Genomic DNA, 26,864 nt, shown 5'->3' on the forward strand with positions numbered 1-26,864 from the left:
AAGGGAGCCAGGCAAGACCAGACATTTTCAAGCCCCTTTCACCAGATCCCAAATAGCCAATTTTACACCTCAAAGTACTGAAACGGATATATCTTCCTAATAAGTTATTTATTTAGCCATTATTAAATAACAGGCACCCTGCTAAGCCTTTTACATTAAATCACACGATGTAAATTACATCCTGTTTCACCCTCGCAACTCACGAGGTAACATGCAAATTTTACCTAGATTCCACATCGAATAGTATTTGTGTGAAATACCATGTCGCGTGAATGTCTACTAGGAAGAGCTGAACAGACAAGTCACTCAATGTTCCCTCAGCCCTTAGCCATCTTTGTAGATTTTAGCCGACAAACCAAAAGGGCAAAGCGCAGGACCTTTTTGATTGCTATAATTTAAAAGATTTCCATTCAAGTTTAGCTTCGTTGCCACCTTACAGCGAGTATGCTTGCTGCTAAGATGAAAGTCTCGATTTTTAAACGGGACGAGTAGGATCCGGTCTCTGCCCTTAAACCCAATTCTCAGCGCCCAACTGAGGTGCCCTGGACTGAGGCGGGGTCTGGACGGGTCTGTCGCTCATGGGGAGCCTCGGAACCCACGCAGTGGAAGGAAGAGGCGGGCGCTAGGGCCTGGGGAGAGAGCAGCAGACACCCGCCGATTCCGGTTTCCGGGTTTGGCTTGCTGTCAGCGGCCCTCGTCACGTGAACATGCCGTCACGTGACAGCGTCTGTGGGCCTCGCGTCGGGGTAAAGCCGATCCGGTTGGATTGCAGGGAAAAGAGCGCGGTGGTGCAAGATGGCGGCGCACCTGTCCTACGGGCGAGTGAACCTGAACGTGCTGCGCGAGGCGGTGCGTCGCGAGCTGCGCGAGTTCCTGGACAAGTGCGCGGGAAGCAAGGTGAGGGACAGTGCGCGGCGACACCGCCCTCCGGCGCCGTCCGGCCTGGCCTGATCAGGTCCTTGACCGCCTGGGCTTCAGGTGTACGAAGTTTCCTAGGGCTTCCAGGAGGAGAGCTGGCGGGAATGCTAAGTCGGGGAGAGGGGCCCGCTGCTGGGGCCTGGGGCGTCCAGCCCGCAGTCCGCGTGGCATCGTGATTGTTTCATGGCAGCAGAATAAGCCACCGTGCTGTCTCAGCCTCTAGTGAACCAGCTTGTGGTCAGGTCGAGGGGCGGATCTGGTGGCCCCGAGCTCCCACCCCAGACACAGGAACTGGTGATGCGGGCCCGGCCCAGGGACGTAGCTGGTCCAGTGTCCATTCATTACAAAGATCATATGTGTCGTTACAAATCATACCCTCAAAAGTATGAAGCACCAGCACCTTACAACCTGCTGCTCCCTCGGATTATGAGAAGTTGTAGCTATTTGAGGTTTTAACGTCGGCTTCCTTAAATAGTATTGTTCCTCCTGTTAGACGGTTATTAGCACCCAGCTCACAATGGAATCAGAAACCGTAGATTAGAGACTTCATAGGATTTCTTTTAAGTGGTATTACCTCTCCTCTCTCCCCTTAGGATTTATCAGTCCCTCTAAGTAACTGGCAATACAACTCTGAAGAGAAAAGGAAAATTGGGGGAACTCAGGAATCAGTATTAGAAAAAATAGGACCTCAAGAGGTAGAGTGGATGCTAGAAGCAATTGAAAGAAAACAAAAGCAGGCTAAGTCCTACGTGCCCAGTTCAAGCTCAGGAAATAAATGTGAAATCTGAATGAGATCATGGATTGTATCAATGTCAATATCCTGGTTGTAATACCTATTGTACTATAGTTTTGCAAAATGTTTCCACTGGGGGAAACTGGGCAAAGTGTACTAGGGGGTCTCTGTGTTGTTTCTTACAACTGAATATTAATCTACAGTTATCTCAATAAAAATTTCAATTAAAAATGAAAGAAAAAGAAATCACACTGGAGTTTAGCAGTGGTAGGGCCCCAGAGACTACCCTGTGGGGTCATTAAGTCCTAGGTTGGAGTCCTGACTCCCTTATACTGTGTACGTCCAAGTTCCTTATATGGCCTTGGACGTTACTTAAACTTTCTGAGGCTTTAAAAATTTTCTCTTCTGGGACTTCCCTGGTGGCGCAGTGGTTAAGAATCCTCCTGCCAATGTAGGGGGCACGGGTTTGAGCCCTGGTCCGGGAAGATCCCACGTGCTGTGGAGCAACTAAGCCCATGCGCCACAGCTACTGAGCCCACGTGCCACATCTACTGAAGCCGGTGTGCTTAGAGCCCGTGCTCCGCAACAAGAGAAGCAGCCACAATGAGAAGCCCCCGCACTGCAACGAAGAGTAGCCCCTGCTCGCCGCAACTAGAGAAAGCCCGCATGCAACAAGACCCAAAGCAACCAAAAATAAAAATTAATTAGTTTAAAAAATAAAGTACACAATTCAATTTAAAAAAATTTCCTCTTCTGTCAAAATAAGATTTGTAATACCTATATCAGAGGTTTTAATTTTTATAATTCGATTATATGATACTTATATATAAAATACAAGTTGAGGACTTCCCTGGTAGTGCCGTGGTTAGGAATCCGCCTGCCAATGCAGGGGACACGGGTTCGAGCCCTGGTTCATGCCGCAGAGCAACTAAGCCCTTGTGCCACAACTACTGAGCCTGCGCTCTAGAGCCCGTGAGCCACAACTACTGAGCCCGAGTGCTACAACTACTGAGCCCGAGTGCCACAACTCCTGAAGCCCGTGCACCTAGAGCCTGTGCTCCGCAACAAGAGAAGCCACCGCGATGAGAAGCCGTAGCCCCCGCTCGGGAGAAAAAGCCTGCGTGCAGCAAGAAAGACCCAATGCAGCCAAAAATAAATAAATTAATTAATTAAAAAATAAGATAGGGCTTCCCTGGTGGCGCAGTGGTTGAGAGTCCGCCTGCCGATGCAGGGGACACGGGTTCATGCCCCGGTCCGGGAAGATCCCACATGCCGTGGAGCGGCTGGGCCCGTGAGCCATGGCCAATGAGCCTTCGCGTCCGGAGCCTGTGCTCTGCAACGGGAGAGGCCACAACAGTGAGAGGCCCGTGTACCACAAAATAAATAAATAAATAAATAAATAATAAAAGTTGAGTTGTTGCAATTGGCAGTTTCCATATGGTTCAGTCTAATAATAATACCATGGCACAGATACACAGCAAAGTACCGTCCTTGTTTCCTTTGAGGACAGTGACTTGGTCTTAACTTTCCCATTTACCACCAGTAACATCACTTACCCTGATGCTATTTTTTTAAGACCTGTAGGATATGAATGTGGCCAGAGCCAGTTACAATCTTTGTTAATTCAGACTTTGAGGCCAATAGTCCTACTACGTATGACTGCTATTTTCTGTTGGTATTGTTGAAATTCCTGATATTAACTGTAATGAGAGAATGTTTCTCCCCTCTTACAGGCAATAGTTTGGGATGAGTACCTCACAGGACCATTTGGCCTGATTGCACAGTATTCACTACTGAAGGTAAATGAGCTATTTGGGTTTTGTTCAGGGATTGATAATTCTGTACTTTAGGGACCTCCCTGGCAGTCCAGCTATTAAGACTCTGCGCTTCCACTGCAGGGGGCGAGGCTTCAATCCCTGATCTGGGAACTAAGATCCCGAATGCCGTGAGTTGTGGCCATAAATTTAAAAATTAAATTAAATTTAATTAAAAAAAATAATAATTCTGTACTTTAGTAATAATAATAAGTTTACATCTCCTCCTGAGTAGTTGGCTTGCAAGGCTGTTTGGTTTTTATGAACACCGATACCAATGCCTGGCTAACATTTTGTATACAGCAGTCCTTCGGCTGATGATTCTATACTGATCCTAATTACTAGCATTGTATTATGTGACTGTTACCTGGTGTCTTTGATAGTGCATCACGTGACAGTCATTTAAATTCAGCTACAGTAGCAGTGACTTCGTCCTGAAACCTTGTCCTTTACACAGCTGGCTTTGGGAAATCTAAATTTTGATAACAAAGTATTGATGTACATTTGACTGGGAGTGTTTATGATGTCTGAGTCTGGATACCATACGTAAATTTCAGGGGTTTTGTTAACCTTTTGTGTGTGTGTGTTTTCCTAGGAACATGAAGTGGAAAAAATGTTCACGCTTAAAGGAAGTCGTTTGCCAGCAGCTGATGTCAAGAATATTATTTTTGTTGTCAGACCCAGGCTAGAATTGATGGATATAATCGCTGAAAATGTGCTTAGGTATCTCTCAGAGCTCTTATTTGGGCCAAAAGAAGTTAATCCTTCTCGTGGTTTTAATGTCCTGAGCTTTTCATTGTGAACCCCTTCTCTTGCCAGTACCTTGGAAAGTGGTCTTTTGGAAAAACTGGGACAGGCACGGAAGAATACAATGAAGAAAAGTGGGAAACTTGTGACATTGTTCAAACAGTTTGAGAGGGTGGTTATCATAAATCCCCATTCTTTCAGGACAGCTAAAAGTTGGACGTGTATCAGTAGAAAGGACACTGATTTTAAAAACAAAAAACAAACAAAACACCTCTAATGGTTATACTGAATATAAGGTGCTTGAATTTCATAAGCAAAGTAAGAGCTGATTAAAATTTTATTTAGCATCCAGTCTAGAGAGAGGAAGTTCTCTCAGCCCAGTCTGTACTCTGTGGTATAATCGATTGATGTGGCCCCTAAAATCTTAAAAGCATATGGGCTATTTTGAGAAGTCCAGTGTCGAGGAGAGATAGGAGTCAAGAGTGATGTTTCGTTTTAATATGAGACGCTGTGGCTGCATTGGTTTGGTTAAAGAACAATTTGTTTTCAACAAGACACAGATATCCTGCTTCAGTAAACCTGAGAGCTTTAATACCCCCATAAATAGTTTAAGAGAAAGCTAGAAAATGCAAATACCGGCTATGAATCAACGCTTTCCTGTCAGGGAAAAAAAAAGAGAGAGAGAGAGAGCGAGAAAGCGACTGTTAACAGTTTGGGTCTGAAAGTCAATGTTCATTTGTTTATCTAGCCAGCATTTATTTAGTGCCTCCTGTGTGCCCGGCAGTTTGAATAAAGTAAGTGAAAGAGTCTGTGACTCTAAAGAGCTTGTAAGCTAACAAATGTTCCTTCTTTTGCAGTGAAGACAGACGTGGCCCAGCAAGAGATTTCCACATTTTGTTTGTGCCACGACGTAGCTTATTGTGCGAACAGCGGTTGAAGGATCTGGGTGTTTTGGGATCCTTTATTCATAGGGAGGAGTACAGCCTAGATCTCATTCCATTTGATGGGGATCTCTTATCCATGGAATCAGAGGGTGCTTTCAAAGTAAGTTTGGCGTTTTCTTTTTTAACGTCAGGCTTTAATTTTTGCCAAATTTGTGAACATGATGGTCATGTTAATCTCAGGTGTACAAGCAGAGTGATTCAGTATTTTTTGCAGATTATATTCCATTATAGGTTATTACAAGATATTGGGTGTAATTCCCTGTGCTATACAGTAAATCCTTGTTGCTTATCTATTTTATGTATTCTAGTTTGTATCTGTTGATCCCATACCCCTAATTTGTCCCTCCCCCCTTCCACTCCCCACCGGTAACCGCTAGTTTGTTTTCTGTTTCTGTGCGTTGGTCTCTGTTTTGTGTATACATTCATTTGTATTATTTTTTTAGATTCCACATATGAGTGATATTATGTAGTATTTGTCTTACTTCACTAAGCATAATATTCTCTAGGTCCATCCATGTTGCTGCAAATGGCAATATTTCATTCTTTTTAGTTTTTTAAGGAACCTCCATACTGTTTTCCAGTGGCTGCACCAATTTACATTCCCACCAACAGCGTAGCAGGGTTCCCTTTTCTCCACACCCTCTCCAGCATTTATTATTTGTAGACTATTTTTTTAAATTAATTTTTATTGGAGTATAGTTGCTTTACAATGTTGTGTTAGTTTCTGTTGTGTAGCAAGGTGAATCAGCTATACGTACACATATATCCCCTCTTTTTGGGATTTCCTTGTAGGTTCTCATTAGCTATCTATTTTATACATAGTGGTGTATATATGTCAGTCTCAATCTCCTAATTCATCCCACCCTCCCTCCCCCCGCCTTCGTATCCATATGTTTATTCTCTACATCTGTGTCTCTGTTTCTGCTTTGCAAATAACTGATGGCCATTCTGACCAGTGTGAGGTGATGCCTCATCGCAGTTTTGATTTGCATTTCTCTAATAATTAACGATGTTGAGCATCTTTTCATGCGCCTATTGGCCATCTGTGTGTCTTCTTTGGAGAAATGTCTATTTAGGCCTTCTGCCTATTTTTTGATTGAGTTGTTTAGTTTTTTGTTATGGAGTTGTAGGAGCTGTCTGTATATTTTGGGAATTAAGCCCACGTCGGTCACATCATTTGCAAATATTTTCTCCCAGTCCATAGGTTGTCTTTTCGTTTTGTTTATGGTTTCCTTTATTGTGCAAAAGCTTATAAGTTTGGTTAGGTCCCGTTTGTTTATTTTTGCTTTTATTTCTATTGCCTTGGGAGACCGACCTAAGAAAACATTGGTATAATTTATGTCAGAGAATGTCTTGCCTATGTTCTCTTCTAGGAGTTTCATGGTGTCATATATTATATTTAAGTCTTTAAGCATGGCACGTTTTTAGAACTGGGCATTTATCTTTTCGTTATAAGAGTTTTAAGAATTCTTAATATATTCTGGATGCAAGTCTCTTACCAGATATTTGATTTGCAAATATTTTCTCCCATTCTGTGGGTTCTTTTCACTTTTTGGTGAAAGGGATATCTCAGTGCACCAAAGATTTTAACTTTGATGACGTTCGATTTATCTTTTTTTCTCTTGTTGCTTATGCTTTTGGTGTCGTATCTGATCTAAGGTCACGAATTTACTCCTATGTTTTCTTCAAAGAATTTTACGATTTTGGTCCTACATCTAGGTCTTTGATGGGTTTTGAGTTTATTTTTATCTGATGTGAGGTCGGGGTCCAACTTCCTTCTGCATGTGCAGATATGCATGTGGATATCCATGTGTTCCAGCACCATTTGCTGAAAGAGTATATTTTCCTCAGTTAATTGTCTTGGTACCCTTGTCGAAAATCAGCTGTCCCTAAATGTGTTTATTTCTGGTGTCTCAGCTCTACCCCATTGATCAGTATGTCTGTCCTTAATGCCAGTAACACACTGTCTTGATAAATGTAACTTTGTAGTAAGCTGTGAAATTTGGAGGTATGAGCCCTTCAAAGTAGTATATCACTTTTTTTCTTTCAGTTTGTGTTGTTTTAGTCTTAATAAATCCTTCTCTACCTGAAGACATAGAAAATCTTGTATTTTCCTTTAAAAGTTTTAAAGTTTTGCTTTTCACGTTCAGGTCTTTAATTCAGCTTGAACCATGTGTTTGGAGTGTGTGGTGTGAAGTAGGGACTAATTTATTTTTATCTGTATTTTTCCATATGAGGCTTATTTATTTTTTCCATATAGTGCCAGTTGTTCCAGCGCAGCTTTTCCCCACTGATTATGTTCGACGCATGTTTGTTAGCGAATATGCGTATCTTTGTTCCCCAGTTCTGGATGGTTTTTCCAAATGTAATTTTATATACTGGTTTTGTTTACAACTTTATTTCAAAGAATGCTTTCTCTCATAAGAATATTACTTTATGTTGAAAAAAGTAATTTGAAAATCTTTCATAAACATAATCTGTGTACATGAAAATTTTCTTTGAGTAAGAAAGGGTACAGAATGAAAAGTAAGCCACTCTCCACCCAATTCTCAAAATGCCATACCTCCCAGAAGCAATCACTATCACTCGTTCTTTTTTAATTTGTCTTTGGAAGTGCTTTAGGCAGCTACAGCTCATAGTATATATGAGCTTTTATTCAAATGGTAGCATATCCTATATAACTTCGGTAACTTACGTTATTCTCTTAATAATATATCTTGGAGTCATTTTCTACCATCTATGAAAATACTTTTTTATTCTTAGCTGAAGCTGCATACTGTTCCATTGTTTGGATGTACAGTGATTTATTAAGTCAGTCCCCTTTTGAAGGACATTTTGTTTTTTCTCATCTTATGCTTTTAGAGGCAGTGCTACAGTGAATTACCTCATGCATAGATCACTGTACACGTGGGCCCTGTATCTGTAGGCTCTTTTTTTTTGCGGTACGCGGGCCTCTCATTGTTGTGGCCTCTCCCGTCGCGGAGCACAAGCTCCGGACGCGCAGGCCCAGCGGCCATGGCTCAGGGGCCCAGCTGCTCCGCAGCATGTGGGATCTTCCTCGGCAGGAGGACTCTCAACCACTGCGCCACCAGGGAAGCCCTGTATCTGTAGGCTCTTACCTGCCTTTGACATTTGTCTATTGACTTAGCTTATGGTAGTTTTTGCTATGCGTACTTTCTTAGTGTAATCATATATATCTGTATTTCCTTCTTTGAGTTATGCGTATGTGACGTTGATGCTGCTGGTCTGGAGACTAGAACTTTTGAGAACCACTGGTGTTGTGCAAAAAATTATTTGAAACTCTTTCTTCCCTAGTATGTTGTTACAGTGACCACTGCTTTCAAAGAGTGAACCTGAGGAAGAGCTCAGTGGCGCCACTGATGAATTTTATAACCAGGAGAGTTTCTTGGCTCTTCTTTTCAGCCATGTTCCCCACTGATTTGCTTACAGTAAATCTCTTCCAATGATGGTACAGATTTCCCGTCCCCCAACATTTTATATGAAAATTTTCAAATATACAGAAAAGTTGAAAGAATGGTACAGTGAACACCCGTATGCTCATCACCTAGGTTCTGAAATTAACATTTTGCTATATTTGCTTTATCACGTAGCTATAATGGTATACCCTCATGTAATTAATTCACATCCGTGTAATTAATGTGAATTGGTAGCAGCTGAGGAAAACCTGTCCTGGCATGACAAAACCTGTCCAGAGGAGAGATTTCCTGTTTATTTAACCTCTGGTTTGAAAAAAGAACAGAATTCTTTTCTGCTGAGAATTTCAAGCCCTTGGCTTATATATGTTCACTTAAGATTCTATTTTAGAAGTCAGAGATTTCGCCTGGATAATAAAGCTGAGAGTTCTACCTCATGTTAAATTCAAGCCCGATTTCTGATAGAGTTGAGGTCATTTTACTTATTTATGTGATTTTAAACAGTGAGCATAATTTAGCTTTTCGTGGCATCAGGAGGCACGTGTAGATCTCTCTGTGCTTTAGGGCTGTGATTATGACCGTATTGCACTGCACAAAACGTGGGAATTAGAGTTCAGCTCATTGAACTCTAATGCTCAGTCACAGGGCTTAAACTATTGGGGCCTCAAATGTATATATAGAAATCAGTATACATAAAATCTACCTACCTCCTTTGTAAAAGCTGCAAGGTAGGGCTTCCCTGGTGGCGCAGTGGTTGGGAGTCCGCCTGCCAATGCAGGGGACACGGGTTCGTACGCCGGTCCGGGAAGATCCCACATGCCACGGAGCGGCTGGGCCCGTGAGCCATGGCCGCTGAGTCTGCGCGTCCGGAGCATGCGCTCCGCAACGGGAGAGGCCACAACAGTGAGAGGCCTGCGTACCGCAAAAAAAAAAAAAAAAAAAAAAAACTGCAAGGTAGCGGACGGTAGAGGCCTCCCTTCTGAGGCGGTGGTGCGGGCGCTACTCGCTGGGGCTCTGCTCCCCCGCACGAGCCCGCGCATCCTTCCCGTCGAGGTCCCCGCGTGGCGCGACCAGGCCCGGTGGCACGGATGTTTCCATGCAGGCGATTTTGACAGCAGTCATCATACCAAGCTATTATGAAATGTGATGTCAGTCTGGAGGACGGATAATATATAAGCCAGTTCTTGACACGTTGTCTACACGGAAACATCTGAGACCATCAGTCCACTTCACTTTGCCATTGAACACGATCCCTATAAGCATATAATACATAATTGTTGAAATGTAACTAAAATGTGGAAAACATGTATATCTTCTTCTGGCTCAAGGAATATTATTATAAAAGAGTTAAAAACTGTGGCCTCTCATTTATACAAATGGAAAATTGTATTGACTTCTCTCAAGTAGTAAGGTAAGGGAAGAAAAATAAAGTTTTCTCCAGCCCGTGCCCTAGTCACAGTACCATATTTTTTTCTCCTTAAGACTTTCAAAGCAAAGTTTAAAGGACCTGCATGATTGAATGAGTTTATGTTGTCCTTTTAATAATTTTAGAATGTCAAGTTTTCCTTGAAAGGTCTTACTTCTTACATGGTGTGCTAGACTGGCTGGTGTTACGTGAGTGAAGCGCTATAATTTTAGTTAAAATCAAAACCGCCTGCCCTTTTTTTCCCCAACCTGAAGTAAGAATTGCCTACAGTTAAGTCACGAAAACAAACACATTCCAAGTAGTTACAAGTACACCTGTTTAAAATTCATTTTCATTGGTTTGATAAACATAGAAAAACAAAACAAAACAAACAACAAACAAAAAAACTGCCAGGTATTCTATCGTGTAGGCATGTGGGACTTTGGGGTCAAAAAATATGTGAATTTGAATGTTAATGGGTATTAGCATTTGTCCCTCCAAAAATGTCCTCATGGCTTGAAATACCAGGTGATTCCACAAGCACAGAATACAGGGATATTAGTACAAATAATCATCCCACCACCAATTATAATAGAGCAAAAAATTCAAGATTAATATGTCATCAACTTTTACATTTTTTTTAAAAAGAATTACAAAAAGAATGTCTATAGTAATACAACTTTTTAAGTTTAAAAAAATGAATACAATTTTGAGAGATAATTCCCTAATTTTTTTTTCTTGAATTTTTAGCTTAACTCTGCTCTGATAGGGAGTTTTAGGTAATTTTTCAAGAAAGTATGTCTTCAGACATTCTTGAGTTGGACATGTCATATGCAGTGAAATGTTAAAACCATCAGACTTGGAAGAGCCGCCAAGCACTCTCCCCAGGCTCTTTCCAGGCACAGCCCTCCTTCCTCCCTAGGTGGAGCACATGAGTCCCACCCTCTTGTGCTTAATGCCTCCAGTGTCCCCTCCCTCCTGGCTTTGGAAGCTAGAAGCACGTTGGGAGGGTCGGTGAGGGGTGTCTGGTACAGTGTTCCATTTTGACTTATGAGTGGATGATGATTGTAAAAAAAATAATAATCCAAACAATTTCTAATAATAAAAGCTAACATTTGTTAAGGACTTACTATATGTTTCAGGTACTGGGATGAAATGTTTTACATGCAATTACCTCATTTAATCCATATACTATGTTGAATATACTCCCTTCTGCAGACAATAAATAAGGCACAGAGAGGTTACCTAAGTGGCCAAGGGCACCAGTTGGGAAGTGACACAGAGTCAGACAACCAGAGTCAAGAACCTGTGCTCTTACCCATGTCAGAACTGCTAGAGTCTCTCTTCTCACTTCCTAGCTGGTTTTGTGTATATTTTTTGGTCCCTTTTTCTATGCAGAAAAGTATAATTTTGTCTACTTTACAAAATATACCCTGTATATTTTATAAGGTAAAATATATTTTCTGAAAATGAGATCACTCTCTAAAGATTCTTCAGCTACCCCTTTCTCATTTCTCAAGATGTTATGGCCTTCATTTGCTGTCAGTACATATGAAATTGGCGTCATGTTTGTAAAAACTGCCAGGTATTCTGTTGTGAGGTCATCTGGGACTTTGGGGGGTCAAAGAATATGTGCGCTTATGTGGCCCTCCCACGGTGTCCTCCTAGCCTTTATACTCACAACGGTGAATGAGAAAGCCCAGTCCCTGTGTCAGTCTTTCTTAATCAGTAGCTTATTCAAGAGCTGATAAACTAAGAGGAGTGCCTTCCAGAAGGCTCTGCCACGGGAGAATTGCTGCCATAGCTGCCCCCGACGGCAGAGCTGTTGGCCTCCTGGCCTGCGCTGGACCCGAGTCTGCAGCTTCCTGGCAAAGTGGGGAATTAGTGGAAACGGTCTTACCCAGTGGCTGCGTAGTCCCAGCACCAGACAGAGGTGGGTGCCTCATGCACCCAGATGACCATGACCGTAACCGGCCCTTCCTCCCCGCAGGAGTGCTACCTGGAGAGCGACCAGACCAGCCTGTACCACGCAGCCAAGGGGCTCATGACCCTGCAAGCTCTGTACGGGACGATCCCCCAGATCTTTGGGAAAGGAGAGTGCGCCCGGGTGAGAAACGGCAGGTGCTTCTGGTGGTGGAGGAAGGGTCCCCTGGTCCCCAGGAAGGGAAGGAGTGGGAATCTGTTTACAAATACAGTCAATCCTTTTTATTTGGCAATTCACCTATTTACTGAAATTTATTTGTAGCCCCCAAATCAGTATTCACAGTGTTTTGTGGACATGCTCAGAGCGGCAGTAATTTGAGTTGTCCAGTATGCATGTTCCCAGCTGAGGTCACTCAGAGCAGCCCTGTGCCTTCAGCTCATACCATAAACAAGTGTCCTTTTTGCCGCTATATAATGCCATGCGCTGCTCGGTGCCACTTTTTTTTTTTTTTTTTTGCATTTTTGTGCTCTTTTTGATGGTGATTTTGCTGTTTAAAATGGCCCCCAAAGGTGGTACAGAAGCACTGTCTAGCGCTCAGAGCGCAGGGAGGCTGTGATGGGCCTTAGGGAGAAATCTCGTGTTAGATGAGCTGCGTTCAGGCCTGAGTGATGGCGTTAGAGAATCAACATCATATATTTAATGTGTCTTTAAACAGAAACACACATAAGACAAGGTTATATATTGATCAGATGACAAAAATGTTATAACCAGAGGTTCGCGGCACCCTAACCCTGATTGCCCCTCGGGGCAGTGGTTCGGTATTTGCTGGTTCAGTATTCACAGCAACTTTATAGAACAGAGCTACTGTGAATAACAGAAATAGACTCTCTGAACTAGGCCCCATTGAGAAATAGCTGCTGCCACTGGCTAAAGTGTAAGTGTTGGGACAGGCAGCCAACAGCGAATGCTTTTCTGTAGCTGCTTATTTCTTATCCATCTCACTCTTCCACCGTTTTTCTCCTTTTTTCACTTTTTTGATTCTTTCCATTTTTAGCCAAATTTTTTAATCTGCTTATTCCCAGGAGGGTCCCACCTGATCCCATGTTTTGTTTCCAGCAAGTGGCCAATATGATGATCAGGATGAAGAGAGAGTTTACAGGGAGCCAGAACTCAATATTCCCTGTTTTTGATAATCTCTTGTTGCTCGATCGGAATGTGGATTTGTTAACGCCTCTTGCCACTCAGCTTACGTATGAAGGACTCATTGATGAAATTTATGGCATTCAGAACAGTGAGTAAAGTAACACCTACTTTTACTAATAGGTAATCTGATAAAAATATCCAGAAGGCCGTTTTTTTAGAAGGTGCTTCCTTTTCAAGTAAATCAGAGAATATTTGAAAAAAATAAAAATGCTGACTTTAGACCTGCAGACGCTAGGATTAAACGACATCTGAGGGACTTCCCCAGCAGTCCAGTGGTTAAGACTTCACTCTTCCAATGCAGGGGGCATGGGTTCAATCCCTGGTCAGGAAACTAAGATCTTGCATGCCGCACGGTGTGGCTAAAAAAAAAAAAAAAAAAAAAAAAAAAAAATTAAACGACATATGAGCAAACTACCATGTCCGTCACACAAGGGCTGGCTAATGTTTACTGCACAGGACTGTGCTTGCCCGCTGTGAGCAGAGGCCAAGGGCTAAATAAACAGATGGCTCTGCAGTTGGAGAACATAGATGCTGTGGCAGGCAGTTGTTCAGGAAAGCTTCTGGAAGAGGTGGACTTGGTACTGGGTTTGGAAAAAGGGGTAGAGTTTGGGGGGGTTGCTGGCGAGGGGCAGGTGGCATAATACCTGCAGGGAACCATGGGACGACCAGCTTGCTGAGGCAGAGAGCACAGCTGGGACATTCTGGGGAAAAGGCTGATACGGGAGGTTGGGACACTCGACGGAAGATTTGAAGACCTGCTGGAGTTCAGGCCCGACAAACTGTTGGGGTCAGAGGTCACAAATGTTTTATTTGGTTTTGGTCCACATGATGTTTGTCTGTTTGTTTCTGTCAGCATTTAAAATTGGAGAGAATTTTTAATAATAATCCTGATGGATGCCATGTCTTTTTTGTTTGTTTTGTTTTTGTTTTTGTTTTTGCGGTACACAGGCCCCTCACTGTTGTGGCCTTTCCCATTGCGGAGCACAGGCTCCGGACGCGCAGGCTCAGCGGCCATGGCTCATGGGCCCAGCCGCTCCGCGGCATGTGGGATCTTCCCGGACCGGGGCACGAACCCATGTCCCCTGCATCGGCAGGCAGACTCTCAACCACTGCGCCACCAGGGAAGCCCTGCCATGTCTTCTTTTAAATTTATTTTTATTTTTTTGGCCATGCCACATGGCTTGCGGGATCTTAGCTGCAGGGATCAAACCCAGGCCCTCGGAAATGAAAGCACGGAGCCCTAACCACTGGACCGCCAGGAAATTCCCATATATGCCATGTCTTTAAAAACATCTGAAGCTCTGGCGACCCCGAAGTCACATTCCCACATTGCAGCTGGTGCCCAGCGGAGATCCCGCTTTAGACATGCCCCTGTCTCCAGTTTACGACAGGTCCCACTACTCCCTCTGTCCCATCCAGGCCCCCTTCTCTGGTTTCCATCAGCCCCTGACCTCTATTGCCATCCTGAATTACATCACAGGGAGCCAAGGAACAGCCTAGAAGGAGAAAACACAGAGACAGAAAACAGAGTAGTGGTGGCCAGGACTCGAAGAGGTTGGGGAGTGACTGCTTATTGGGTGTGGGGTTTCCTTTTGGGATAAAAAGGTTCTGGAACTAGGTACTAGCTGTGGTTGTACAAAGTTGTGTATGTACTAAATGCTACTGCACTGTTCACTGTAAAATGGTTAAAATGGTAAATTTTATGTTATGCGTATTTTAACCATAAGGATGGATAGATAGCCGAGGGAATGGGTGAAGACACAGCCACGAAGAGGGGTTTCCACAAAACAAAGAGTCTTTAGTGATAAAGTTATAAAAAGTCTTATTTTTAAATTATTTGTTCCAAAAGATGACATCTTAAATACTTTTTAAAACTCCATTTCATTGACAGAGGAGTTCTGTGCTGGATAGTAGGTGGGAGTCAAAGAAACGAGGTAGCAGGGCTGTTGGGAAAAAAAAAAAAAAAAAACAGAAGGAAACAAGGGTGCCTCTCCTCTCATGGTCCCAGAGAGTGAAACACCCAGGAGACCATTAAAGGGAGCTAGAGTTTAGAGCAGGGAGATGACCTGTGAGGCAGCCTCAGGGGGCTCTGTCTAAGACAGGTGAGAGGTAGGAGGGGATTCTCCAAGAAGAGAAGGAATATGTATAAATTCCCAGTTTCTCTGCAGCAAGTTTTTTCCATAATATGAGTCAAATATCAGTTAAGGGAAAATTGGAAAAATAAAGAAGGAAAACATAGATCTCCCGTTATCCCTGAAGCCCTACCCCCCAAACCTTGGGACAGCCAATGTTAATATTTTGGTGTATTTCCTTATAGTCTTTTTCTGTGCAGAGTTTATTTTAGTTAACAAAAAATAAATAGCATCAGCTTGTCCAAATTATTCTGAACCTCTTTTTTTGTCGTTTTTTTTTTTTCACCTCGCGGCTTGCGGGGTTCCCCAACCAGGGATTGAACCCTGGCCCTCGGCAGTGAAAGCATGGAGTCCTAACCACTGGACCGCCAGGGAATTCCCTGAATCTCTTTTTTGATTTGGTATAATATGAGCATTTTCTCAGCATATGCATAATTTTAACAGCTTAATTAAAATCCATAATATATATTATACCGTGATTTGCATAATCCTTCCCCTAATGTTGGGCATTTTAGGTTGTTTGGGGGTTTTTTATGGTTATAAAAACATCTGTATACAAAAAATTTTTTTCATATAGCATATTACTTTCTTTCGCTATATTCTCTGATGTGGGATATTGGGGTCAAAGGTGTTAACGTTATAAGGCCCTTGATTCATATTGCCAAGCTTCTTAGAGTTAAACCGGTTTATAGGCAACTCATAAGGGCATGTGGGGTGTTCTCGGAAATGGTGACTAAGCTGGTTTGGGAGGAACAGAGACGGGAGAAGAGGGTTAAGGCTACTTAGTGGAGGGACTGGATGCTGTGCTGAGGAATTTGGGAGCTTGTTCTAGAGCGGGGTGGACAACTTCTGTAAAGAGCCAGACAGCAAATATTTTAGGTCATGCAGTGCCTCTGTGGAATCTCACTTCTCCTTTATAATGTGAAAGCAGCCCCAAATGAGACATAATGAAAAGGCATGGCTTTGTGCCAATAAAACTTTATTTATAAAAACAGGAAGTGGGCTTTCAAACTATTTTCGACAACAACCTATAGTAAGAAATATATTTTATATCATGACCTAGTACATGCACACATATGTGTGTGTGAAACTGAAGCAACATTTAATTTAAAAGAAAAACCACCCTACTTCATGTGATGCACTATGGTATTTAATGTTTTGTTTGTTTATAATGCTAATTGCAACCCACCAACTTGATTTCATGATCTACTAATAGGACATGACTTACAGTTTGAAAAATGCTGGAAGATAATGGGGAGAGCCTTGTAATTTTTTTTAAGTGAAAAACTAACGTGATCCCTGAATAAGTTCAGGAACTGGTCATTGCTGCAGTGCTTCAGATAGGTGCCCCCAAAGAAAAGTGGAACCATGATATGAATATTCAAGAGTCACTACATTCTGTACTTTGATCGTGGAAAAATCAAAACCTCAGTGCTATACTCCAGTTTTTTCTAAAGCCGGCTTCCATCCTCTCCTAAGTTGGAAGATTCTGTTTTGTGCCTGAGCACTTGACTGGTTCTTCCATTAAATGCACGCAGAGCCTTGTTCCCTTCCACTGTTGTTCAGGTTACGTGAAATTACCTCCGGAGAAATTTGCACCTAAGAAACAGGGCGATGGTGGTAAGGACCTTCCCACGGAAGCAAAGAAGCTTCAGCTGAATTCTGCGGAGGAGCTGTATGCTGAGATCCGAGATAAAAACTTCAATGCAGTGGGCTCCGTGCTTAGCAAGAAAGCAAAGGTGATCTCTGCAGCGTTTGAGGTGAGACGGTTTGGTTGTCATCCTGATTCTGGCTAGACTGCCCACCCCACGAAGGAAGGAAGAGCTGCCAGAAGTGCAGCCACTAAGCAGAGCTGCAGTTCTCATCCTAAGAAACTGCGGACTCAGCCATTGGAGGACCCAAGATTTTCTTTTTAAACTTCTTCCCAGATCCGTGAGAAAAGGTGTTAAGTTTTTCTTCTCCTTTTGGGGGAGAAAGGGGTAGTGTTTGCAGTTTACAAGCTTTCACCATAAATATTTGTTTTACCTTCCTTTTAATTATTTCCTATCTCACTTAAGAGGAAGGCAGATGTAAAAAAAAAAAAAAAAAGGAAGCCAGCTGTACTCTAAATAATCCTCCATAATAGAACTTGCAATTTGGGCCAAAAGCTCCCAGTTTAGCCAACATGCAGAGGAACCCTGCAGATAAGATAGGTGATAATAAGAGTGAAATCCCAGCAGCCCAGAGCTTTTAAATTGGCGGCTTCATCATCACCTTCCTGCCTCCTGTTGTCCCACCACTGATTTATTCTTGGTTAAAGCTCATTTTTGAAACATGCGAATTCAGTAAGATGCTGAACTCTGTGTATTTAATCTTTGGAAACAAATTGGGAGAATTTTTGAAGGCTGATTTTTTTTTACTGAGTGTGTATTCCAGGTTTCATCTTTCTTAGGAATTGTGTTTGCTAATTGATTTTCTTCAAATTTCTGAAGTTACTTTTGGCTTAAATTACTAAATTTTGCAAAAAAAAAAATTTTCTCATCACCCAGGAAGGTTCTCTTTATTCATGGACAGTATTCAAGATTGAGTTCAGCAGTAAGAATGGATTTTTTTCTATTATGGAGGAAATGTTTTGCCATTTATGTTCCCCTCTTAACATGTCTTTGTTTTAATTTTTTTACTCAGAAATGTTTGTGGACAACCTAGTACTGTCCCCCACAAATACTAATCACAATATGATCTGATGCCTGGAAAGAAAAAACATTAGGCATTTGCTCCCTTAAAAAGTACTAATGCGGGCTTCCCTGGTGGCGCAGTGGTTGAGAGTCCGCCTGCCGATGCAGGGGACACGGGTTCGTGCCCCGGTCCAAGAAGATCCCACATGCCGCGGAGCAGCTGGGCCTGTGAGCCATGGCCGCTGAGCCTGCGCGTCCAGAGCCTGTGCTCCGCAACAGGAGAGGCCACGACAGTGAGAGGCCCGCGTACCGCAAAAAAAAAAAAAAAAAAAAGTACTAATGCAGTGAACGTGAACAACGAGCCTATCTTTTCTGTTTTTCTGGGTCATGTTGGAGGTGGGTTTGGCCTGATTTATTTGTATTCTGTTCTTTCTCATTAGTATAAATTAAATGTCCTCTAAGCAATACAAAGAACAGAGCACTTAAAATATTTTCCCCGCTCAACGGTTCTGCTGTTTTCCGTGTTTCAGGAGAGGCACAACGCCAAGACCGTTGGGGAGATCAAGCAGTTCGTTTCGCAACTGCCCCACATGCAGGCAGCAAGGGGCTCCCTCGCAAACCACACCTCGATTGCAGAGCTAATCAAAGATGTAACTAGTGAGTATCCTTGGGAATGATCGTGCTCACCTGGGGCTGACTTGCACGCACTATGACTGACACCGTGATCATTGGCACCACAGTACTCCCTTGGGAAGGTCAGCTCTGTTTTAACACTGTATGTTATTCTCAGTGTTATGTATTCGAATGTTTATAGTCAAAAATGTTCCCTTTGTGGTGAACTCAATTTTTTTCATTATTAAAATCACGTAATCATATGATAAAATATTTGGAATGTCAAAAAGAGAAAAAAATTCTTCCCATAACATGAGGCGGTTAATTTTTTCAGTCTGGTTTTTTTCCTGTTGTTAAGGATTACTTAATTAGAGCAGCATCATGTTTCTGTTTTAGTTCTTGTTTTTCTCTTGAAGACTCTCTGCAGAATTGGTAGAGAGCATATGTTAAGTATTTTGAAAGAGCTTGGAAGATGTGTTTACTCATTAAAACACAGGCTGTAAAAGCTGAGCTGGAGATTGTTCCATGCCCTGTTTTATAAAGTATACTTTGAATCTTATATAAAAGTGTTGGAAAATCAGTCCATTGTTTTCATATTAATAGAAGTGGAAATCAAGTGAAACTGGGTTGGATCTGATGATGCAAGTAAAATGCTCTTTCAAAATTAGCTTTCATTGATACTGAGAAAAAATTCTTGAGTCCTTATTAGCATCCTAAGGATAGCAAAGGGGTGCAGTGGTCGACTGTTTCTAGATGTCATTTAGGAGCTCAGGGTTGAAGGGGTTTCCATGTTTCTTAGAAGATTCTTTTCAGGTGACGATTTGAACTTTTTGCTTTCTTTTGTGTGTGTCTTGTTTCTTAATCATGCTCTGTGTATAAAAGGGTTAACATTAATTTCTTAGTTATAAATTTGCTAATTCCATTTTAGCTTCTGAAGACTTCTTTGATAAATTAACAGTGGAGCAGGAGTTTATGTCTGGAATAGACACTGATAAGGTATGTGTACAATAAAACTGTTCTAACATAATTGATACTTTATCAAACGTAAGATTATAGCTAGAAAAGCAATTGCTTTGATTCCCATGCCTTGTCTACATTTTTTTTTTTTTAAGATGTTGGGGGGCGTTTCCCTGGTGGCGCAGTGGTCGAGAATCTGCCTGCCAATGCAGGGGACACGGCATGAGCTACTGAGCCTGCGCGTCTGGAGCCTGTGCTCCACAACAAGAGAGGCCGCGATAGTGAGAGGCCCGTGCACTGCGGTGAAGAGTGGCCCCCGCTCGCCACAACTAGAGAAAGCCCTCGCATAGAAATGAAGACCCAACCCAGCCAAAAATAGATAAATAAATAAATTTATAAGATGTTGGGGGTAGGAGTTTATTAATTAATTAATTAATTTTGGTTCACGGGCCTAGTTGCTCCACGGCATGTGGGATCCTCCCAGACCAGGACTCGAACCCGTGTCCCCTGCATTAGCAGGCAGATTCTCGACCACTGCACCACCAGGGAAGCCCCTTGTCTACATATTTTGAAGAGCAAATGCAAAATGTGAAAACAGAGATTTTATCAAGTATCTCATATTTAACATTATCCTATGCAAGGCACTTTCTGCAGTGCACGGAGAGGTGAGACCCAGCCCCTAAAATCAAAGACCTTTAAGGACTATAATAGATAAATGAATAGATTTGCTTTCTGAGAGGATTGATCCTATAATTTCCCTTAAATATTCACTTCTATTACTAAATTTAAAATTATTCGATTTATGAAAATTCCCATCTTCTAAAAAGATTCCTATCACTTTATGCTGATAAATTGCTGCTGTTATGGTCACACACCCGGGACATGCAGCAGCCTCTCCCGAGGTTGTCCGTGGAGACAGGTGAGTCCAGACAGGCCGCTGGATTGCCTGCGTGTGCCCTCACTGCCCTGCACTCCCCATCGCTGGTGTGTCTCCATGGTGACGGGGATGCGTGTAGCAGGGGCAGAGGAGCTACTTCGGAGGGGGCTTAGGGACAGTGAACAAAAGAATGAACCGTTCTCCCACTCATCCCCTTTTTTTTTCATTTCTTATTTTATGTTGGAGTATAGTTGATTAACAATGTTGGGTTAGCTTCAGGTGCACAGCAAAGTGATTCAGATATGCATATACATACATGTACACACACACGTATAGGAATAGATTATGGTATCTTTTCAAATTCTCTTCCCATCCAGGTCACCACACAATATTTGACTTTGAAAAATAATAGTAAATATCAAGTTCTTTAGGTCCCCAAACCAGATGCTGGTACCGGTATATATTTTGTTTCCAGGTCAACAGTTACATTGAGGATTGTATTGCCCAAAAGCATCCGCTGATCAAGGTGTTAAGACTAGTTTGCCTCCAATCCGTGTGCAATAGTGGACTCAAACAAAAAGTTTTGGATTATTACAAAAGAGAAATCCTGCAGGTCAGTATAGTTTTAAATTACTAATTTGCCAGGGGACAAAACATCTTTTTAAAAAAATACTTCCCAAAGCTGCTATTTTGGTATAGTGTTTCCACTATCTTTTAAATTTTTTAATACATGGAGGGATTGTCCTTGGTATTCATTGTTTACTGTGTTTGCATAATAATAACAATAGTTAATGTTTATTGAGCTTTCACTATGTGCCAGGCTCAGTTGGAAGAGCTTTATGTGTATTCATTTGTTTAATCCTTACAACAGCGCTGAGTTGTATACTCTTACCATCCCCATTTTATGGATGAGAAAACTAAGGCACAGAGCAGTGCTATAACTTGCCCAAGGTCACCAGCTAGTATGTGGCAGAGCCAGGGATAAAACCCAGGTAGCCAGGGTCTAGTGCTCTTGTTGTTAACCCAACTATTCGATGGAGGAAGGGAACTTTTTGCACATTGCTGATGATGATGTTTTTTTTTTTTTTTTTTTTTTTTTTTTTGCGGTATGTGGGCCTCTCACTGTTGTGGCCTCTCCCATTGCGGAGCACAGGCTCCGGACATGCAGGCTCAGTGGCCATGGCTCATGGGCCCAGCCACTCCGCGGCATGTGGGATCTTCCTGGACTGGGGCACGAACCCGCATCCCCTGCATCGGCAGGCAGACTCTCAACCACTGCGCCACCAGGGAAGCCCCCTGATGATGATTCTTTAGCCAACTTACTTAAATCAAGCCTGTTACTTTATAATAAGGAAAAGCCCACCATTGTTTTTAAAATTCTCCCTTCTGTTTAAAAATGTCTCAGGCACTGTTTATTTGCTATTACTAGTCACAGTTAAGTATGTTAGTGTTAAAACTAAATACTCATTCAGGTTGGGTTTTGGGGGGTTTTTGTTTGTTTGTTTTTTGCCTTTTAAAAAGTTACACAAATGACACGTGCATTCTCATCATATAACGTTCAAACAAAGCAGAAGTACATGGTGCAAACCATGACCCTCCCCCGCCTCCCCCCATTTCCCTCCCTGGAAGGGACCAATGTCAGCAGTTTGGTTTGTGTACTTCCAGATTCCTGTCTTTGCATCTATGTACAAAGAATGTTTACATACACAGACCATGGGGCGAGACCAGCTGGATCCACGTCCCAGCTCTGTTACTCATTAGCTGTGTGACCTTGGGCAAGTTACTTAAACTTCTCTATAAAATGGAGATAATAGTGGCTACCTCATGGGGTTATAATAAGAATGACTGAGTTAACGTATGTAAAGCACTTAGAACACACCAGTGCCCCCCGCCATAGAAAGTATTATATAAGTGTTAGCTATTATTATTACTTACTATACCTTTTTTGACAAAAATAAAATCCTACTATACGTAATAGTCTTCTTATATTTTTTTGTCCTTAAGAATAAATCCAGAAGGTCTTTCTTATCAGGATGTATAGATCTGCCTCTTTCTTTTTTTAATAGCTAATTATACCCCATATAAAAATATACTATAACTTATTTGATGCTCACTTAAGTTGGGTCCATAAATTGTGACTTTAAAGTAAAAAAATTTACATCATTCTTTGAGTGATCCAGTGAGCTGGATTTGCTGTAATGGCAAGCAGTTTTGGGGCAGGCTTCATCCCTGCCCTGCACCTGTGCCCATGGATGGTCATTGCCTGGACTTCAGTAACATGCCCCAGAGTACAAACCAGTGGATTTGTTGCAAGTGCTCTTTTTTTTTTAATTGAAGTAGAGTTGATTTACAATGTCATACCAATCTCTGCTGTACAGCACAGTGACTCAGTTATACACATAAAGACATTCTTTTTTTCATATTCTTTTCCATTCTGGTTTATCACAGGATATTGAATATAGTTCCCTGTGCTCTACAGTAGGGCCTTGTTGTTTATCCATCCTATATATAATAGTTTACATCTGCTAACCCCAAACTCCCAGTCCTTCCCTCCTCACCCCCGTTTCCCCTGGGCAACCACAAGTCTGTTCTCTATGTCTGTGACTCTGTTTCTGTTTTGTCGATGGGCTCATCTGTGCCATATTTTAGATTCCACATGTATGTGATATCACATGGTATTTGTCTTTCTGACTTACTTCACTTGGTATGATAATCTCTAGTTGCATCCATGTTGCTGCAAATGGCATTATTTCATTCTTTCTTATGGCTGAGTAATATTCCATTGTATATATGTACCAGATCTTCTTTATCCTTTCATCTGTCGATGGACATTTAGGTTGTTTCCATGTTTTAGCTATTGTAAATAGAGCTACTGTGAACATAGGGATGCATGTATTTTTTGAATTACAGTTTTGTCTGCATATATGCCCAGAAGTGGGATTGTTGGATCATATGGCAACTCTATTTTTAGTTTTCTGAGGAACCTCCATACAGATTTCCATAGTGGCTGCACCAACTTACATTCCCACCAACCGTGTAGGAGGGTTCCCTTTTCTCCACACCTCCTCCAGCATTTGTTATTTGTAGACTTTTTAATGATGGCCATTCTGACCCGTGTGAGGTGGTACCTCGTTGTGGTTTTGACTTGCATTTCTCTAATAATTAGTGATGTTGAGCAGCTTTTCATGTGCCTACTGGCCATGTGTACATGGAAGTGCTCTTTTTTGAAAGTCGCAGAAACCGTTTTCCTGATTGGACTTCTCTTGCAGACATACGGCTATGAGCACATATTGACCTTATACAACCTAGAGAAGGCTGGCCTGCTGAAACCACAGACAGGGGGCAGAAATACTTACCCAACCGTCCGGAAAACGTTACGTCTCTGGATGGATGATGTAAACGAGCAAGTAAGACGCTCCTGCTCTTCACCTCATTTGAGTTCCCAGTTAACAGGTTATTGCAACAACATACGCTACTTGATCTCCGCATCCACCTTGTTTTCTAACGACAGTTTTCTAATGCTTTGGAGAAAGTCGTGCATTCGTGTGGATCCCAGCAGGAAGCATAGGGTGCTCTGGCACTGGGTAGTTTGAGGGAGTTTCATAAAGACGGGGTGGACCAGAGAGAGGCAATGCAGTGGGGAACCCTCCCCAGCCGAGGCCTGAGGGCAGGGGAAGGGGGCTGTTCCAGAACTGGGAGAGAAGAGCTGTGTGGCCAGGCCGTCTGACAAGCCGAGGGACACAACCAACCTCTGGCAGCACCACAGAGGGGAAGTCAGGGCAACAACTCACGCTGCCATCCTCTCTCCAGTTTCCAGCTGGTGCAGAGCCCACGGGGCCGCCTCTGGGGCACAGGGCACCAGGGAGAAATACGGGAGGGTCAGGCAAAGATCCAGTACAGGGAAAGCAAACGGTGAGAAGCAAGGCTCCTCCCACTTCCAACCTCAGTTTCCTCTCAGAGGCGAGCACTGTAACCAGTTTGTAATCTATCCTTCCAGAAAGATTCTGTGTACAGACAAACATTTTTACATAAATGGTGCATATTCTATACCACTGGTCTCCAAAGTAGGGTGCGCTTTGCTTTATGTTTATTGTTTACTCCAATCTTTCTAAGTTTCATTTTTCTTATTTTCTTTTTTGGTTTTTCATAAGGGACTTTATTAGGCTGCGTCTTGCCGCAAAAGCTAACAGTCTCCTGCCTCAGTAGCAAAATTGGATTGTTTTCGTCCAGTGGGAATATAGATAATCTTAATTCCTGTGTTGTACAGCATAAGTCATAGATTAGTTCAGCTCTTCACAACGCTGACCTCTTTCCCCACCCCACCCACCACTTAACACTGTATCTTGAAGAGCCTTCTGTGATCTCCTCATTCTTTTAAGTTCTTTTTAATTGCTACATAGGGACTTCCCTGGCAGTCCAGTGGTTAGGACTCTGAGCTTCCACTGCACGGGGCCTGGGTTCGATCCCTGGTCGGGGAACTAAGATCCCTCAGGCTGAGTGCCAAGGCCAAGAATAAAATAATTTTTTTTTTTTTTGCGGTACGCGGGCCTCTCACTGTTGTGGCCTCTCCCGTTGCGGAGCACAGGCTCTGGACGCGCAGGCTCAGCGGCCATGGCTCATGGGCCCAGCCGCTCCGCGGTATGTGGGATCTTCCCGGACCGGGGCACGAACCGGCGTCCTCTGCATCGGCAGGCGGACTCTCAACCACTGCACCACCAGGGAAGCCCTAAAATAATTTTTTTAATTAATTGCTACCTAGTGGTTTTTCAGATACATCTTATTTTATGATTTATCAGATTTCTACTGATAGAAATTCAGGTCATTTGCAGTCCTTTGCTAGTTCGCACAGTGTTGCAGTTAATATCTTTGTGCTTTGGTCTTTTGTCCTCTAGAGTACAAGTCCCTCTGTGGGATAAGTGTCTGAAAGTGGAATTGCCGTGTTCAAGGGTTATATTCTCGGCTAGGGAGTTCCACTTTACCGTCCAAGAAGTTTCTTGCCAAACCAAGTAACAATTTTTCATCTTCAGTACCTATGGATGCTTTGAGTGGCTGTTGAAGATTTGAGTCAAAAGTGAACCTTTGGCTGCTAAGAACAGAGCCCAGCAGGGGTGGATTGGAACAGGATATTTCAATATTGGAGCAGGCTATTTCGGGGGTTTGTGTTTCTGCCTTCAAAGCCAAATCAAATAATTTTGGGTTACCCCACAAGCCACAGTTAGGCGGCTATATGTCTCTCTCTCGCTCTCTCTACAGGCCTTTTTTCCTTTAATTATTTAACAGAATCCCACGGACATATCGTATGTGTACAGTGGTTATGCCCCTCTCAGTGTGCGCCTAGCCCAGCTGCTTTCCCGGCCTGGCTGGAGGAGTATTGAGGAAGTTCTGCGCATCCTCCCAGGGCCCCACTTTGAGGAACGGCAGCCGTTGCCCACAGGGCTACAAAAGAAACGTAAGTCCACGGCCCGTATCCACAGATGATTATGTAGTGTTAGTGTGCTTTTCATGTATTACGCAATTGCTTTGTAAAATACATTTGTAAAGTACTTAGGAGTCAGAGTCCGATATACATACCTCTTTTGTTAGTTGTGAATTATATTGTAAGCGCTAGAACCCATTACTCCCTCAGGAGAAGCCGCTTTCAACCTCTGAACTGAGGATCTCAGAAGTTAGAAAAAACATAGAGATCAAAATCATGGTCCTGAGTTTCAAATGAATTGTCTGTACCAAGACATATATGACTACTTTTCCTTAGGAATGGTGTAATTTTTTTAAGAGGTGGGGAGAGGAGCATCAATAATAATTCTGTAAGCATCAATAAACATTCTGAAATGTTTATATCTTAGGTCAACCGGGAGAAAACCGCGTCACTCTGATATTTTTCCTCGGGGGTGTAACCTTTGCTGAAATTGCTGCCCTGCGATTTCTTTCCCAGCTGGAAGATGGAGGTACAGAATATGTCATCGCCACCACTAAGCTAATAAACGGGGCCAGCTGGATAGAGTCGCTAATGGAAAAACCTTTCTAGGGCGTTCAAAGGAGACTTACCGGTGAACTGCAGAATAAACGACTCCTTTGAAGAAGTTGCTGGAAGGAAGTACAACCCCATGGAGGAATAATATGAGAATACAGAATTTACTTTGGGGTCAGCTTCTTAAATTATGCTGTTTTCTCCTTTCTGCTTGTCTTTTGTGTTCCTAATTTCTTAAAGAAAGAAGAATGGAAGAGAATCAGCCAGGGTAAAAGACATAACAGTTTTTAATGTTCTGAGCTCAGGATCTTCATTAGAGACCTCTGGAAATATATTAAGGATGGTGGGATGGATAATCTATACAGCCACACAGATGGGTCCAGTTCTTAAGAAAGCAGGGACCAAGCAGGTAAAAATGAAAATAAAAGTGGAAGGTCCGACCCCTAATAAATAGTGCTGAATTTCTTAAAGGTGCATCATGCCTAGGACAGTGGCTGAGTGTTGGGGGCCTAGGGCTAGTGTTATCACTGAGTTGAGATTTC

At 42.6% G+C, this 26,864-nt stretch overlaps 1 protein-coding gene across 6 annotated transcripts; it reads left to right on the plus strand.

Annotated features, from left to right (window-relative positions):
* The first annotated feature begins 724 nt into the window (after positions 1-724).
* Positions 725-26,530, plus strand: VPS33A (VPS33A core subunit of CORVET and HOPS complexes). 6 transcript variants are annotated; one of them, XR_004521383.2, is made up of 13 exons: positions 725-897; positions 3,385-3,450; positions 4,061-4,188; positions 5,070-5,256; positions 11,986-12,116; positions 13,002-13,210; positions 16,821-17,014; positions 18,439-18,565; positions 19,449-19,516; positions 20,830-20,967; positions 23,624-23,807; positions 25,635-25,803; positions 26,198-26,336. XR_004521383.2 is itself a non-coding variant. In XM_033836818.2 (13 exons), the coding sequence occupies exons 1-13, from the start codon at positions 796-798 to the stop codon at positions 26,325-26,327; spliced, it is 1,698 nt and encodes a 565-aa protein (XP_033692709.1). In that variant the 5' UTR covers positions 726-795; the 3' UTR covers positions 26,328-26,530. The 6 variants fall into 6 exon arrangements, 5 of the variants coding, with proteins under 5 accessions (XP_033692710.1, XP_033692709.1, XP_033692708.1 ...); XM_033836818.2 differs by having other exon boundaries at positions 726-897; positions 23,624-23,761; positions 26,287-26,530; XM_033836816.2 differs by having other exon boundaries at positions 728-897; positions 23,624-23,761; positions 26,198-26,530.
* The last annotated feature ends 334 nt before the right edge of the window (positions 26,531-26,864 follow it).

This window comes from Tursiops truncatus, chromosome 13 (genome assembly GCF_011762595.2).
Source record: "Tursiops truncatus isolate mTurTru1 chromosome 13, mTurTru1.mat.Y, whole genome shotgun sequence".
Taxonomy (NCBI): domain Eukaryota; kingdom Metazoa; phylum Chordata; class Mammalia; order Artiodactyla; family Delphinidae; genus Tursiops; species Tursiops truncatus.

Coding starts and splice junctions, on each gene's coding strand:
- VPS33A (XM_033836816.2), top strand. CDS start 796: ATGGCGGCGCACCTGTCCTACGGGCGAGTGAACCTGAACGTGCTGCGC. Junction 3,451..4,060: donor CACAGTATTCACTACTGAAG/GTAAATGAGCTA, acceptor GTGTTTTCCTAG/GAACATGAAGTGGAAAAAAT. Junction 25,804..26,197: donor CACAGGGCTACAAAAGAAAC/GTAAGTCCACGG, acceptor TTTATATCTTAG/GTCAACCGGGAGAAAACCGC.